Source organism: Podarcis vaucheri, assembly GCF_965113315.1.
Source record: "Podarcis vaucheri genome assembly, chromosome: 2".
Lineage (NCBI taxonomy): Eukaryota > Metazoa > Chordata > Lepidosauria > Squamata > Lacertidae > Podarcis > Podarcis vaucheri.
Window position 1 is genome coordinate 94,996,801 of NC_138760.1, and position 18,057 is coordinate 95,014,857.

The 18,057-nt window shown below is 41.5% G+C and overlaps 1 protein-coding gene across 2 annotated transcripts in view; it reads left to right on the forward strand.

Annotated features, from left to right (window-relative positions):
- Nucleotides 1-18,057, forward strand: part of RAD18 (RAD18 E3 ubiquitin protein ligase) — a 115,951-nt gene that overhangs the window by 54,677 nt on the left and 43,217 nt on the right. For both annotated transcript variants that reach the window (XM_082210175.1, XM_082210176.1), the window contains exons 10-11: nt 6,292-6,423; nt 10,053-10,215. In XM_082210175.1, the coding sequence (XP_082066301.1) occupies nt 6,292-6,423; nt 10,053-10,215 (295 nt within the window). The remainder of the gene's footprint in view (nt 1-6,291; nt 6,424-10,052; nt 10,216-18,057) is intronic.

The following is an 18,057-nucleotide window of genomic DNA, read 5'->3' on the forward strand; positions in this document are numbered from 1 at the left end:
CACAAAAGCGTTTGAGGAGGGTGCAGAGCCGAGCCTGTGTAGAGTGTCCCCTGGGGTGTGTGTGTGGCTCAGGGACAGTCCCCAGAGCCAAATAGAAAGTCCTGGCAGGACCAATCCAGCTCCCAGGACTGTTTTTATATTCTTCATTTTGAGCGTTCAGTGATCCACATAATTATCGCAGCAACCAATCTGATAGGGTTAACTGAAGACTGTTTTGAAGTGTATTAAATAGATCTGTATTAAATTGATCTGTTGAGAGGGGACCTTTTTAATACCTTAGAGAAGGCTGCAAAGAGGGTTCATGTCTAGGTCATAGAAAGTTCTTTGTGAATCATGCTTGAAAACTGGAGACAAATTTAGATGTAGAATGGAGCCTCACTTACTATAGCAGTTGTTGATTTTTGTGGGTATAATTCATCAAGTAAAGCTTTAACTGCCTGCTCATCGCAATTTGAAAAGAATGAAACTGTATGGAGGAGTGCTTGGTGGATGGCTCCGATGACCTCCCAGTTAATCTGCCTTCTCTTTTGTATGGATTTTGCGTCAGCTTGCATTGAAACCTTGGCTAGTCAACGTTTATTCATACCAAAAAAAACGTGATGGTTGTTAGAACTTCAGTGATGTGCTTGAAGAGGTTTTGTCTTCATCCCATTAACTTCATCATTCACTGCTCTGGAAAGTAAAACACTTTTAAATAGAATGAAACCACCACAAATGACTGGTCATTGTTAACAGCACAGGTGCCAAAAGGGTCCATTAACATCTTCACCAAGGAGAAAGTTATAGAGAACTGAAACTAGTTATTTTGGGTGACCTCCAGTGGTGTCCGGCCAATAGCAGGATGGTCTTCTGCTCATGCCACAGGGCCTCCATTCATTCTTTTCTCCCATATGGCCATCCACCCCAGTCTGCTCTGGAGGGTTGGGGGATCCTCCAAAGCAGATGCAGGATGGGGGCAGTGGGGCCGCAGAGGGAAGGAGAAGAAAGAGAAGTCCTCTTGGGTGAATGAAAGTCTTCTCGCACAATGTTATGTTCTCACACTACTTTTAGGTTAAAATGTAAGATACTACAGTTCTTTACTATAAGATAGGTGTTAGCTAGATTAGTTTGACCTCAAAAGCTTAATTGGATCTTTGCATCACAAAACCAGCTTTGTATATGAAAGCTGGATGACCTCTGAAGGTTGGAAAGACCTTTTTTACTATAAAACTTTCAAGTAAAGCAGTGGCACTGAACCATTTCTGCCCTACGGTGTTGAGTTCATTTTTCAATTTATGCGTGTTCTTGGGTTCTTCAGGGCATTGAATCTGCAGTAGGTTCATCGTGGTGCTGGGGGTTTTAAACCTGTCCTGGCAGGCTGAAACTGGCAAGTTGCCTTGTAACTGTCCCTTTTAAGCATTCAGCAGAACAGCCAGAAAGCTCTACATTCTTCTTTACCGAAATCAAAACAAAGGACACAGGCCCTTTTTTTGAGTTGCATGTGTAATGGTTCTGAATGAAAATTGAACATCTGAGCATATATGAGGCTACTGAATTTGGCAGAGGGGCTAAGCGTTGGAGTGCATGCTTTGTATGTAGAAAACAACATTCATTCTGTGGCATCTCTAGTTAAAACTAGGATCAGATGCCATGTTTGATGGGGAAATCTTCTGCTTGAGGCCCTGTAGAACATCTCTGAAGGCAGAGCAGAGAATACTGGCTTAGATAGACCCACAGGGTATGTCTCATTATTGACTTCTCTGGTCCACCCCCTACATTCTGTATCATGCAATCCTCTCTTCTTCCATTTGCCTAGAATTTAAATTCTCTGGAATGCATGCCCTTAGACCAGGAAGCCTGACTTAGTATAAGAAGCTCATTTTTATTTTCTTCAGATCACTTGGCAATAGTAGCACTGGTACTTGAAAGCATGAAGGGTTTATTTTTATTTTATTTTTCTGTTATGTAAATAAGATACTTTGGCAGAATGTGTTGTAATAAATTTTTAGGCTTGGGTATGCAGAGGGTTCAGCTTGGAACGAGACAGGCTGCTAGAGAGCCACAAGCTAATGCATGTTTTTGTTTATAATGTTTCTGAAAACAGCAAATGTCACGCTACAGTTTGTGCAAGCGTTTTTTTCTTAGCTTACAGATTTAAGATACATAGCAGTGTAGCTAATTGTAGCTGGTGCTTAAACTGTTTGAAGCCATGCAGAAATTTGCAGGTTTCCCAACCCTGTTTTTAAACCATTAGGTTAATGAGACCAAAACTAAGGGAGTGTGGGTAATGTCTTTAGGAGCCTTCAATCAGGATGCAACGTGGGGTAGCAGAGAGAGTGCCAGGAGAAACAGAGAGTGGGTTGTAGTATTCAGAGAGGGTGACATTCCTGCACACTGCCTTAAGCTTCTTGGATGAAGGGTGATGTAGCAGTAATAACAACAGACCATAGACAATTAAAGTGGTACCTCGGGTTACAGACACTTCAGGTTAAGGACTCCGCTAACCCAGAAATAGTACCTCGGGTTAAGAACTTTGCTTCAGGATGAGAACAGAAATCATGCGGCAGCAGCGGGAGGCCCCATTAGCTAAAGTGGTGCTTCAGGTTAAGAACAGTTTCAGGTTAAGAACAGACCTCCAGAACAAATTAAGTTCTTAACCTGAAGTACCACTGTGCTGTCTTAGGGCCAGAACAGACGTGACATGGAAATCCAAACCTGATCTCCCAAATGTGTTAATAATTGTTTGTTAAAACTTAGAAGCAGTTATCTTCGGCAGGGTGCGGATTTGATTTTGATCTGAGTGGTGGCAGCAGTGAAGATGCGTTTAAGCATTTCCCACATGCCATTTTCTCGAACAATCTGTCCCCTTAGGGGGGAAAAAAGAGAGAGAGCTGGCATTAGCTTCACTAGGGAAAAAAGAGGCACAATGCAGATATTTAATATTGCTTGCTCTGATATAGGGGGAATTGTTTCCTGGTATCATCCCTGGGTTCCAGTAGAATTTATTATTTGTCAGTTGGTACTGTCAACTAGGGATGCGGGTGGCGCTGTGGGTAAAACCGCAGCGCCTAGGACTTGCCGATCGCATGGTGGGCGGTTCGAATCCCCGCGGCGGGGTGTGCTCCCGTTGCTCGGTCCCAGTGCCTGCCAACCTAGCAGTTCGAAAGCACCCCCGGGTGCAAGTAGATAAATAGGGACCGCTTACTAGCGGGAAGGTAAATGGCGTTTCCGTGTGCGGCTCTGGCTCGCCAGAGTAGCTTTGTCACGCTGGCCACGTGACCCGGAAGTGTCTGCGGACAGCGCTGGCTCCCGGCCTATAGAGTGAGATGAACGCACAACCCTAGAGTCTGTCAAGACTGGCCCGTACGGGCAGGGGTACCTTTACCTTTTTACTGTCAACTACTCTTCTGCATAATTCTCTTAAAGATTCCTACAGTTGTATAACTAGCACAAGCGTGTGTGCTTGTTTGTTTGTTAGCAGTAAATAGTCACAGGAAAAAAAGGTTGCATCCTTATTGTTGGACTGTTGTTTTTAATGCTGTTTGTCAAATAGTGTTGGGAAAACATTTCATTTTCCCTGTTTTTGGAATAAGCAGCAAACAATGTAGCCTGTCCATCTGCTTGCATTCTGCTTAATGGATGGTTTGGCATTCAGAAGTCTCTGTGGATGGCCTGTTTGGATGGATTTCTGAGAAGGCAGACTATGTGTATTGTGCTTGCATACAAAATACAGTTATCCTGCGAAGTCTTCAAAAGTGCCTTTTAAGTAAGTTGCTGAGGGCTGCTATATCATTTATTATCAAAATTGTCATTAATCAAATTATTATTTCCTCTTTCACCAGAGCCCTCTGCCATCTCAGAGATTCTTAGTGGATTTCTTGAGCAGTCACTTTTTTATAAGCAAATCTGAACTTTTAAAGAATGTTTCTGAAGTTTTATTACATGCTATGCTTTGGGATTAGGACTTCTTTAAGTTTTTAAAAGGAAATAAGTGTTCTGTTTATCCCAGTTTTTCTGTCATTTCAAAGATGTTAGTCTCACAAGCCAAATAAATAGTTTTGGCCTTGGAACAAACCAAAATATCGAGTCAGTGTTCTTCAACACTAAAATCACTTTTAAACAGTTATGTTTTGTCTCCCTACGAGCCCTTTAAATTATGTACTCCTCACACTTTTGGGTACATAATGTGTTCTGATGGAACCTGGAAGGTGATGCCCAGTACAGATAATCTTCTACCTGAGCTGCTGTCTCATTTTTCAAACTCTTTAATGAGGGGATTAGGGACATCCAAAAAGGAGAAGCACTCCTTTCACAAAATACCAGAAGATGATGAAATGAATGCAGTCATCATAAGTACCCTGAATAGTCTGCTAACAGATAGAGTAGAATTTGTATGTGACACACACATATATTCCCTTCAGTAATATCCTGGTTAAATTGATGTCTTTGACAAGAGATCTGCTGCTCATAAAGCAGAGAAGATCAGGGAGGGAAAAGCAGCAGAGATTTTAGACCTGTGCATTGGAGCATTTTAGCTGAGCAGGATGGACATGCTTCTCTCGATAAATTGATAACACTGCTATGTGGGCTGTGTAGGTAAAGCTCCTCTGAAATATTTCAGTAAAAATACTGTCTAGTTACATCAGTCCTTTTAGCAGTGGGAACTGTAAGAAAATCAACAACCCACGCAGGGGCTGTGTGTGTGTGTGTGTGTTCTTCCCCATTACTGTAGAAGAGAAAAGTCTAAGATTGCCCTTAATGTCATCTAAGTCAAAAAATTACCATTCTAATTTCATGCCTCTTTGTTATGTATTCAGCGTTTACCAATATCTAGTCGCACAAGAAGGAAAAGGTGATCATTTTCTGTTGTTGAGCTTTATTGAAAACCATCCATAAAGGCCTTCGAAAGAGAATACTGTGAAGCAATTGAACCAATTTAAATGAATGAGCACATGTATTGCTGCTGCTTATTCCTCCTCCTCCTCACTAATCATTGCTGACATATTTGTGCAGGTACTTCCACTGTAGTGTTTGCAAACCACTGAGCAAACCTTTCCTCATGCAAAAGTTACCATCCCCGTGTCGTATCACACATATCTGCACAAGTGGCAATTCACTGCATCAGTCTGGATTTTCATCATATACAGATGGCAGTATTTTGCACTTGATCTGTCCTCAAGCTAATCCTTGAGGACATTTTTTTGTTTGGTTTTTGGGAAATATAGTTGGTTTGTTTTTTGGCAAGGAGATGGAATGGAGATGGGATATATGTACCTTCTAGGAATAGAGCTGATTGTAGCACAACCACTCGTAGCATTTTCAGGAGCAGTAAGATGGTTGATATTTTGAGGATGTTGTGGCCTCCATCATTTCCAAGATACAAGGGAAGGACCAGGATATCTATTATGTCAGCAGTAAATGTCTCACCCCCTTCTTCTGCTAATTGTAATTCTTTCCCTCCCACAAATGAGCATATCAGCATCATATTTGACATCAGTCACAGATGGAAATGTCACTGTTGTTTTTGATGGGTACAGCACTACCAGTATTAAATATATGGACAATGAAATTGGTGGGTGTGAAGCTTGTTGTGAAATCAGTGATTTTTAAGTAAATAACTCTTTCTGTCAAAGCAGTATTTGTAATATTTCCATAGTGTCATTTAATGTGGGTCACAGCAGCATTGTTTGTTTATTTTATTTATTAAATTTGTATACTGCCCTTTACCTGTAGATTTCAGGGTGGTTCACAACATAAAAATAAAAGATTAAAAACCATTATTTTCGTTATTTCCACAGTGAGTAGGAGCAATGAATGAAATTGCATTAAGAGCAGAAAATATTTCTGCCTTGCAAATGAGTCCAGAAAGGTTACTAGTCAACAAACCTTTTTTGGGGGGGGGGCACCTTTTGGGATGCACCTGTATCCTTGATAAGGAGGAAGGGAGTGCCAACTCTTTCTGTTTTTATTATCTTTTTGAACCCTCTCCTGTCTTTTTGGCTGATAGTAATTGCTCTTAGCCATGGGCAAGTGACTATTTACAACTTTATATTGCCTGGTGTAATTGCTAGCATCCACCAGTTTGTTGTGAGGATCTGTTGCTGTGAATCGCTTTAGGTGAAAATGCACCTGAAATTGAAAGTGAATGAGTAATTAGAGGAGCCTTTGTCAACGTGGTGCCCTCAGGATGGTCTGGCCTCCCACTTCCATCAGCCCCAGCCAGCACCAGCTCTTCACCAGCACTTTCTCTTCTGTTAGTATATTTATGTATTCCGTTTGCTCCTTATGTGCCAATGCGATTTTGTTTTTCAGGAAAAAAACATAAGGCTGAATTTCAGGCTTTAATTGACCAAGTGAACAAGAGAAAGAAAAATGCAAGTAAAATAAGGGAAGAAGGACCAGAGCAGGAAGAGGCAACTGCTCAAGAACTACCTATGGAGACTGGTACGCAGTGCTGATTAAGGCAAATTAATGTTGGATATTAATGTCTGACGTTTCTGTGCGCTGCTCTGGTTCGCCAGAAGCGGCTTAGTCATGCTGGCCACATGACCTGGAAGCTCCCTTGGCCAATAAAGTGAGATGAGCGCCGCAACCCCAGAGTCGGCCACGACTAGACCTAATGGTCAGGGGTCCCTTTACCTTTACTAATGTTGGATGTTAATTGTTGAAAGAATGGAAGCTTGATTTTCCAAGAGCTTGGTTTGACAGGTTTCTGAAATATTTGCCTAACTTTAAGCCAGATTATTATTATATTTATGTAAGTGTATTCTAAGCTGAGTCTGGAAAGGTAGTACAATAAGTCCTCAATTTATACGAGGTTTACATTCCAGGGATTGCTCCTAAAGCCAAAATTGCATATAGCCAAAACACCAGTGGTGGGTAGGATTGCCAGAGTCTTTTTTCCTAGACTTCTGCCCCCGCCCCCTTTCTTCTTATTTTTTTGCCAAGCCTGTTAAGCTGAATGCACATAAGTTAAATGCATGTAAGTTGTGAGCTTTCTGTATTTCAACATCGGCCATTGTCAGTGTTTCATTAGAATCCACTCTCTCTTTTAAATGTGAGCATGTAAAACCACTTGTTGGAAACTTCAGATTTCCTTATTAGCCCTTGACATAGGAAGGCATTTCTGCTCCTTGTCAGTGGACACTTTAACCATGATGGGGCCTGAAATGTGTGGTATAATTTAGTACATTGTGGACTTCCGGCTCAGGGGGGAATTGGGTGTTCTCATTACACCGAACCTTACTTTTATTCTGTGTTGACTACTAGTAATTCAAAATAATCTTTCTTTCAGATCCCAGGCTGGTTCAGACACACATCAGAACACATCCTATGTGTTCTGAATTCAGAAACTCTGGGCTGTTCTGATCAAAGTTAGATAATGCAAACCAGAATCAAACTGTGTTTTTTGATCTTGGTTTGTTATTAAAATTATTATGGTTGTTATTTTTATCCCATATATGGGGAGCCTCATTTTTGACTGCATCTTTTGCATTTTCATGTTGGCAGTAGGTTTCGTTTAAGTTGTCTAAACCTCAGCCCTTCTCAAGTTAACAAGATTGCTATTTTGTCCTGTCAGAGGCTCTTGACTTGTTTCACTTAGCAAAAGCCCTCTTGAATAAAAATAAATAGAAATACCAAGATGTTTTTTGAACCTTATCGCTGACATCGTATGCAGTTCTTGAAGCCAAAGCAAGCTTGAGATGCTTCCAAGAATAAAAGTTATCACGTTTAGCCTGTTTGGCGATAGTTGTCCCGCTTTGTATATTTCGAAATATTATTGGATGGAAGAAGTCCAAACTTACATTCCTCTCTCTCTGCATTCTTTTTAGAAGGATTGTTTTGCAAAAAAACTAGCAAACCTATCAACACATTTAGATAACATAATAAAAGCCACAATACGAGGGTGACCTACAAGGTCAACAAATGTTCAGAATTATCTCCTTTACAACAGATAGCATAGTTCTTTAAAAGCATGGTGACGCTGTCTGTATTAGAATCATAGAATTGCAGAGTTGGAAAGGGACCACAAGGGTCATCTAGTCCAACCCCCTGCAATTCAGGAATCTTTTTGTACAATGTGGGGCTGAAACCCATGACAGTGAGAATAAGAGTCTCATGCTCCATGGACTGAGCTATCCCAGCCGATTGCGTTGTAGTGTTATTTGCTCACTTATTTCATAGAATTATAGAATTGTAGGGTTGGAAGTTTATAAATCACTTTTCACCAGAAAATATCACAAAGCGGTTTACAAAGAATTGGGATTCAAAGTGTGGGTCCACAGCAGAGGCAGAACTGAAATGTGGGTGCCGCTAGATCCCCTTTGGTTTCAAGGCATATCTTAAATCATGCCTGCGCAGCTAATGTCCCAATACAGACCACTGGTGATTTCTGGTGCCCCATCAGGGGGCTGACAAGTGTCCTTCTTGTGGCTTGCCTTGGGACTGGCAAATATCCGGCAAGCCTTAGAACTTCGCTAGTGGCTTCATGCAGCTTATCTTCTAGGGCAGGCTTCCTCAAACTTGGCCCTCCTGATGTTTTTGGCCTACAACTCCCACAATCCCTAGCTAGCAGGACTAGTGGTCAGGGATGATGGGAATTGTAGTCTCAAAACATCTGGAGGGCCGAGGTTGAGGAAGCCTGTTTTAGGGCAACACTGTTTCCCTTGTTGTAGTACTGATGGGAGTTGTCTTCTTCTTCTTTGGCGATCACTCATAGCCAAGTAAGATTGTTTTCCATAAACACGGTTTTAACAAGGAGTCCGTAAGTGACTGTGGAGGCCAGTTTTTGATTCACACATCCTTCCACAGTGAGGACTTTGGTTTCCGGGCCAGAGTTGATCCCAGTGTGGATTTGCCAAGCGTGCACTATTCTTCCATTGCAGTGCTATGGAAAGGGTGTACCATGAGATCAAGGATCAGCATAGCTCCCTCCATATGTTGTTGTTGTACTGATGGGAGTTGTTGTACATCAGCCCCAGCCATCATGGTCAAGGACAACGGTAGCTGTAGTCCAACAACATGTGGAGAACACTGTTTTCCGGTTAATAATAATGGGTGATAGAATACCTAATTGTATCCATTATACCTAAGCCAGTAAGGTCTATTGAATGGCTTTAGACCTCTGATTACCATGGTTTGTTACAGCTCAACGATGAACTTTCTTGGCATGTTCTGTCAAGGTGTACCATTCCTGGTTCTTCATTCGTAAAATGGAGGTCATAAGCATTTGAGCAACAATATTTATTTTTTTAATGTACTGTAAATATTGTGTGCTGATATATTGGCTTGGAGCTTTATTGCCTTTCCCCATTCACTGCAGCCCCAACCCACCCCAGCCTTCTTGAAAAGCTGCCCCTGAAGGATGGGGTTAGGAACTGAAGCGGGTCTGAGAAATTGGTGAAAACTGTGGATTCTTCCTTGCATGAGCAAAATTACCTTCCCTTCATGCAACTGCACTTCGGGAGCCAAGCCATTGGACATTAATTGTGCTATGCAGAGGGCTAACAGTGGTAATTCTAAAGCTTTGCTGAAGAGCACCCAGATCATATTTGAGTTACAAAGCTTTAACACCACATGACTTCTGTGTTCAGTGATTATGAGGAGAATAATTCAGAGCCATCATTGAGTGTGCTTCTTTTTTTCTAGTTTTCTCTATACTAGTTTCATCTTGTGATTGGAAAAAAAACAATACATCTCACTCATACAACAACACATGCATTCCACTCACTCTCATTGGCTGTTTGTGCAGTAGTAGTTGTTTTGCAGTAGGGAGAGAAATCCATTCCTTGTAATTTCTCCTTTCACTTTAACGCTGAGCCTCTGTGGAGACAGATATATATGGAGACATTGCTGAAACAGTTGTTGAAGTCTCACCATAAGAAGTTTATTATAAAGTATGGATTTTTAAAAGGGCTGTGCTATGTGCAAGTCACAAAAGCCCAGTGTTTTCATCTCTGCATGTTCTAGTTATACGCAGAAGATTACAGGTACATTGTTGGGGGGGGTGGGAATCAATTGAACAGTCGCTGAGTCAATTTACTTTCCTTTGTGCTTTTTTTCTTTCTTTCTAGGAGAAAAACTGAGTGTCGAAGAACAAACAGACTTGGTCCCCCATACAGATCCCTCTTTCAAAATAGATGCTCTTGATTGTGGAGGAAGCCAGCCTCCTGATTACTCTGAAGTCAGAGGCTTGTCTCCTACTCCCTCCCATCAGTTCTCTGAATCTTCAAGCAGGTTTGTCTGCATGAAAGCCTTTTGGGTTTGTATTGCCTTTTCTCGTCACAGGGCATGGGACCATAAATGTAAGATGAACGTTGAAGGTGAGAGGACTTCATTTATATAGGTAATTACAGGGCAGAGAGGGATGCGAGTGGCACTAGGGCTTGCTGATCAGAAGATCGGCGGTTCAAATCCCCGCAATGGGGTGAGCTCCTGTTGTTCAGTCCCAGCTCCTCCCCATCTAGCAGTTTGTAAGCACACCAAGTGCAAGTAGATAAATAGGTACCGCTCCGGTGGGAAAGTAAACGGCGTTTCCGTGCGCTGCTCTGGTTTGCCAGAAGCGGCTTAGTCATGCTGGCCACATGACCCGGAAGCTGTCTGCGGACAAAAGCTAGCTTCCTTGGCCTATAGAGCAAGATGAGCATACAACTCCAGAGTCGTCCACGACTGCACCCAACGGTCAGGTGTACCTTTACCTTTACAGGACTGAGAACAGCAGAGTTTAATGGCATATTACAGTCTGCTTTGGGAAGTCATAGAATCATAAAATTGTAGAGTTGGAAGGGACCTTGAGGATCATCTAGTCCAGCCCCCTGCCGTGCAGGAATATGCAGCTGTCCCTTACGAGGATCGAACCTGCAACCTTGGCATTATCATCACCATGCTCTAACCATCTGAGCTATGTTTAGATGCTGTGGAATTGGGGTGGGGGGTTCTCTTGAAGAAACATACGCCCAAAATGCCATCTGCTCCCAGAATTCATTGTGAATACTTTGTATCTCAGCCAGTGTTTTCTTTCTACCTGCAAGTGGGCTTAAGTGCATTATCCCATTATCTCTTCTATGAATGTGGTGTGTTCCAACTTGCAGGCAGTTTCAGTCAGACCACCAATCTTCCAAGCTCACTATTATTTACTTGAGAGGCGGGGAAACATGTGCTTATTAAACTGATTATCCCTGACCATTGGTCGTACTGGCTGGGATTGATGGGAATTTAGTCCAACAACATCTGGAGGCCATCAGGTTCTTTCCCCCTTGTTTTACATTGAGTAGCAGTAGCTCTCCAAGGCCTCTGAAGGGAAGTTTTCTCTCAGCCCTGCCTGGTAATGCTGAGGACCTTCTCTTTGTAGAACATGTAATCTACTACTGAGCTATGACCATTCCTTTGAAAATTTGTAGTTAAAACATGCAAAGAAACTCTGAAGTTAAAATAAGATTAAGAATAATAAAAACTCATCTTAAGAAGGCTTTGTGCCTTTCTGACACTGCAGCTTGGGAGTATTGGGGAGTTCATTAAGGTCTTTTGCAATTTCTTTACACCTTTGGCATGATTTCATATTGTTCAGCTATGGGTTGGTGTCTTTACCTTGGGGCCCTCATGTGCACATGATTTGTCCATTCATGCTTCATGGGTGACCTTTACTTGACTTTCATATTTGTTTTCAATACAAAAGAGAATAATTAAACAGAAATGCACATGAGAATGTAAAGTATGTGAAAGAATTTCAAGGGGGAAATTTGGCAATGACCATGGCGTTCTGAGAAAACAGCTTTTGAAAATGTAAATTTGCAACATGTTTTAAGGAACAGATGTTTCCCATTGCTACCATATCTCTGGCTAGCAGAATGTTTGTCCCTATGTACTGCAGTCAAATCATTGACCATTGTTAGTATAGTTCTTTTTTAATCCATTTTGGCTATGATTTTTAGGAAAGTTGTGCCTCTTATGTCTGTGTCTGAAAAGTCAAATTTTATGAGCCATCAACTAACAGAAACAAGTGAATTCACAGCCATTCTTGCGGTGGCAGCTTATTTTAGGAAGAAAGGCACATAGGAATCTGCCTTGTACAAAGCCAGTATTGTCTACTCTGACTGGCAGCAGATTTGCAGGGTCTCTTTCATATCATCTGCTACCTGATCCTTTTAACTGGATATGTCAGGGGTTGATGAATTAAAAACCAACAAATCACCAAGTCAAGATGGTTCCCTTCCAAGAGTTTTTAAAGAACTCAGATGTGAAGCTGTTAACTTTCTTACAAAAAACAGATGTAACTTGTTTGCAAGATCAGCCTCCATACTTGAGGACTGGAAAGTGGCCAGTGTAGCGCCAACTTTTAAAAAGCGATCCGTGGAATTGCAGACTGATTAGCTTAACATTGTTTGGGGGAAATGGTTGGAAAGCATTATTAAAGACAGAATTGCCATATTAGAAGAACACGTCTTGCTGTGGATCAACATGGCTTCTGCACGGGTTAATACTGTCTGACCAACTTTTTAGAGTCCTTTCAGAGAGTCAGTAAGCATGTGGCTAGGAGCTGACATTGTGTATTTGGACTTTCAAAGTAAACTTCCAAATCAACTTAACAGACATGGGGTAAGAGGACAGGAACTCTTTATTGCAGGTATTAATATTGCACAGCTTGAAGAGAATGGATGAATAAAAACTGACTTTTTTCGGAATGAAACATTGTCCAGACCTATTAGATATTATTCAGAACTTTACTTGCAGAACTTTCTTCAAAACAGAAAAAGGTAAATGATACATCCAAACAGTTCCATAACAATAGGCTTAGGGCAGCATAGGCTCAGCATCAGAATCAGGATCAAAATTCTGTCTCTCTGAGATTCCTGCATTACAGGGGGTTGGACTAGATGACCCTTGGGGTCCCTTCTAACAATAAGATTCTATGATTCTTGCCCCCATTACAGTCTAAGGCTGTGTGTTCCTGAAGTGCTTATTATTTACACCCTACTTCCATGGAGCCTAGGAACAAAGTCTCCAGCCACCATCCTTCCAAGATGGTGAATTTGCAGTTTAGTGGCCTCCCATGTCATCTAAAGTTAAACACCTCCTCAGAGCTACCAGAGAACAATAACAGTTAATTAACAACCTGTCAAGGAGCTCAGAGAGCTCTTCTTGCTTCTCTTTAGATTCAATGGAATCTTCCAGTTAAACCCTTTCAGCAATACACATAGGCATTCTCCATTTCAGTGTCAATTAAACAATTATACTTATGGATCAGTAACTGGTTTAAGAAAGGAAAGTAGAGAATATAACAGTTTTCCCAATAGAGGGATGTAGAAAGTGGACTCTTCCCATGGTTCAAATTGGGACATGTGATTCTTGTTCATGAATTGCTGAATTACAACTCCAATCAATCTCAGCAAGAATAGGCAATGCCAAGAGATTATGAGAGTTGTAGTTCAGCGACATCTGGAAGGCCAAAGGTTTCCCCACATGGGCTTTACACTGAACTGAAGGTGATTGAGCAGGAAAGAGATAATGGAATCAAGGTGGATAGCTTGATGAAGATGTTGACCCTGGGTGCAGCAGCTGTGAAAAGAGGCATATTCCTTGTTAGGTGTCATTAGGAAAGGGACTGAAAATGAAATTGCCAGTATACTAATGCTGCTGTACAAATATGGTTTGACTGCGCTTGAAATAGTGTATTCCGTTCTGGTTTCCACTTCTAAAAAATAATGACGTTGTAGAGCTGGAAATAAAAGCGCAGTATTGCACAACGTAAAGCAGGCTGCTGTTTTGAAAAGTAAACAAGTGAGCAGCTAGCAAAGAGGGTTACCTGGTTTTGAAAGAGGCAAACCTATGGCAGTGAACCATACAAATATAAAATGTGCAGCCTCTGAAGGTGGGTAGTTCTGCTGTGGCTGCATCAGGAGTCTGTGAATGATAAAACTGCAGGATCACCCAGCCTCAGTGGAGTCTGAATCGAGAAAGCAGGCCATATGCATCATTTGGAGATAAGGGAACTTGATTCAGACACTTTACTAAAGCTAAGCAGGTTTAGCTCTGGTGAGTGCCGGGATCCAAGTCTGCCTGGGAACGCCATATAAAGCTTCTTACTTGTTGTTCGTTTGTTTATTACATTTAAATCCCACCTTTACCTCAAGGTGGTGTACATAGTTCTCCCCATTTTATCCTCACAACAACCCTGTGAGGTAGGTCAGCCTGAGAGTGAAGAAGAAGAAGAGTTTGGATTTGATATCCTGCTTTATCACTATCCGAAAGAGTCTCAAAGCAGCTAACATTCTCCTTTCCCTTCCTCCCCCACAACAAACACTCTGTGAGGTGAGTGGGGCTGAGAGACTTCAGAGAAGTGTGACTGGCCCAAGGTCATCCAGCAGCTGCATGTGGAGGAGCGGGGACGCAAACCCGGTTCACCAGATTACGAGACTACCACTCTTAACCACTACACCATACTGGCTCTGACTGGCCAAGTGAGCTTCATAACCAAGTGAGGATTTGAACCCTGGACTTATTCTAGTACTCTAACCTCTATTCCACACTGGTTCTCATGAGTTCCACAACTGAAGAAAGGTGGGGTGCAAATAAAGAAACATTTGGGCCTCACATAAGCCTTTAATTTCTCACACCATACCGGGAGTTTACAACTTAGTGTGCTTCTTATGTTGGATGCTGATTATAAACCTTTATTTTCACAGCCTGCTATACCAGTAGTTTTATTTGATCCTGAGGTTTTGTTCAGTATTAAATGCTTAGTGGCAGTCTTTTTGCTCTGAAAAGATTGGGTTCCAGTATTTCTTTCTCAGATTCAAAATTGATTCATACTTTATTTAGTTTTATCAAACAGCAGAAAATGGCAATAGACACTTGGCTTTGTAAGTTTCCCCCCTAAAAGTAAACTGTTTCAAACACAACCTGCCCACACTCTCTCTCTCTCCCCCCCCCCACACTTTAAAAAGTGCTGTTTATTATTAGTGTGGTTGCTGTTTTACTTCTAACCTAATTGTGCAATCAGTTTGCAATCCTTTATAATTATACGTCATGGTGATTTCAGTTTGGAACCCTTCCTGGTTTCCATGACCATGGAGATGTTCTGCAGATAAATACTATCTTAATTTCAAAACTGATTGGGGCAATGAAATAGTGGTTGAAAATGGTACTTTGAGTAGGAAGGATGGATTAATCATTAAAACACTGCTTCATAATGTTACATTCCATGATCTAAGTGCATAGGTACCTTATTCTTGTATTGTACCTATATTGTCTTCAATAGTGCAACTACTCAATTAGCAATAATTTGTTTTTATTCTAAAATACATGTGCCACTCTATGCTCCTCACAAAAATAAATACACTAGAATTTAAAATGGTGCTGCTTCTTACTCAGAATGGTTACTGTTGCTTATAGCCATGTAAGTTTTCTAGGCCTTTGGTGGCATTGCAGAGCTGTTGGCCACACATTTTCTTTCTGAAAGAGCTTTCCAAGCTTTTGACCCTTCCTTCCTTCCTTCCTTCCTTCCTTCCTTCCTTCCTTCCTTCCTCTTTCTTTCTTTCTTTCTTTCTTTCTTTCTTTCTTTCTTTCTGCTTTTTCATCAAATTTAAGCCACATGCCCTTTTACAAAGATAATTCACAAACATTGCCTCTAATCCTGTTCTAAACACATTTTCTGGGAATCAAGAAACCAAAAGACACAAATGCAGAATAAGTGTGGTCAGAATCTAAACATATGCATACAAATGGTTTTAGACCTCTGTCTCTGTGACAAATCTGTATTGCAAAACATTTCAGGACTTTCATTCTTATCAATCCTGAATGCCTCTTTCTTTTTCTTTGGTATTTTGTATTTCTGTGTCCAAGTCTTTTTGGTGAAAGGACTGCATTGTAACAAGCAGGAAGTGTGAGGGGTTTAAAAGGTGAGAGAGACATCAGGGAAACCTTGCATTGCCATCCTCAGGGGGTAGCATTCCCTTGCTCTAGTTGGGCCAGTAAAAACCTAAATGACTGGGGCAAGGTTTTTATTTGGGGGGGCGGGTTGGGGCTTTTGATATTGGCTGCCAGGTCCCAAAGTGCAAACTTGGTTGGTGCAAATTTCAGTTAGAAATTTGTTCTAACTTGCCAGCCTAAGTAAAAGCAGCCAAATCTTAGTATTGTAACCAACGCACATCAGTGAGTTTTCTAGCAGGGCAGTTTGTATAAGCAAAATTTTCCAAAGGGGAAAAATGAACCAACTTGCTCCATCTTTGCATTTTCTCTGTCAGTCATTCTGAGAGATCCTCTGAATAACAACACGCAGGCTTTTCTGTGATTTCTGACACCACAAGGGATTCTGTGTTGCAGCTGTGTTTGCAGCCGTGCCAAGCCTCAGACTTGAGTTCCAGGTTTTATTTTGCATCTGGAGGAGCTGGTCTTACTAAGTCTCTTCTCTTCTTTGTCATTCACTTACCAACTCCAAAATGTGATGCAGACCATCTGATTGTAATGGTCCAATGTATTTTTTATATTGTATGTAATACTGTGGTACCTCGGGTTAAGTACTTAATTTGTTCCAGAGGTCCGTACTTAACCTGAAACTGTTCTTAACCTGAAGCATCACTTTAGCTAATGGGGCCCCCTGCTGCCGCCGCGCCGCCAGAGCACTATTTCTGTTCTCATCCTGAAGCAAAGTTCTTAACCTGAAGCACTATTTCTGGGTTAGCGGAGTCTGTAACCTGAAGCGTATGTAACCTGAAGCGTATGTAACCCGAGGTACCACTGTATATACAATGTATATTGTGTATATAGTTCTACATCACAGTGTATTACAGTAGTACCTCTGGATGTGAACGGGATCTGTTCCGGAGCCCTGTTCTCATCCTGAAGCGAACACAACCTGTGTCTGCGCATGCGCGGGTTGCGATTCACCGTTCAGCGCATGCGTGTGACATCATTTTGACCGTCTGTGTGAGCGGCGAAACCCGGACGTAACGTGCTCTGTTACTTCTGGGTCGCCATGGAGCGCAACCCGAAAATACTCATCCCAAAGCTACTTCAACCCAAGGTATGACTGTATTGTTATTGTTATGTAGGGTGGGGGGGGGGTCACTTAATGTACCCCTTTGGTAGAAATCCTGAAGAAGGGGCTTCCTTTGCTGTGTTTGCTCCACATCACTTGTTACTTGTAAGACAGCTGCTTACCATGTTTACTCAGCATTAATTTAAAATGAACTGTTGTATTATGTAGCTTTAAAGGTCACCCCCCCCCTTATTACCCACCTCTACTTCTGATCTCAATTTTAAACATCTTTCAGATACCCCGCTGTACAAAATTAGTTTTAACAGGTTTGGAACACAAAATGAAATATTTATCGGATCTTTTGAAGTAATTCCTTTAAACCACGTTGGAAGTAATGTGCAAATCTTTGTTCCTTTTGCTTAATGAGCAATCTGTAGGTTGAAGAAGAAGGGGAAGAGATATGAAATCTCAAACTTCACAACAATTACCACCGCTTGATTTTACTGGCCATTTGGGAGGGAAAAGTCTCTCTCAGGTGTAAACTGTTTAAAAATAGGATTAGGCAGCTCTGGGGTGTTAGTCAAGTGAAGAAGATGGAACAGCTGCTTATTCCTGTTCTTTACATATCCCATGTGCCTAGCTGTCCTATCTTCAAGGTGGCTTTCAATCTCAGAGTGATAAGCACTGAGTGGTCTCTATGTGCCTTTAGCTAAGTTTACCTATGGCAGAAATAATCATCTTGAAAGTGATGTACATTTTTGGGAACTTGCAGGGGGTGGGAGGAGAAACAGCTGTCACATTTGATGTTTTCAAAACCAAACTCTACTAATAAATAATAATAATTGTACTCTTTCACTGAACTCTATTCAGTTCATAAGCACTTCTAGTACAGCAAGCCCTCAACTTACATGGGGGTTATGATCCAAGGATTGCACTTAAACTCAAAACACATTGGATGCAATAGCAGGTGTGATTGCCAAAGTCTTTTTTCCTGGACGCCCGCTCCCTATTCCGCCCCCTTTTTATTTTATTTTTTAAAATGTTATTCTTGCCAAGTGCACAAGTTATATGTGCATAAGTTACAGGCTTACTGTATTAGACAT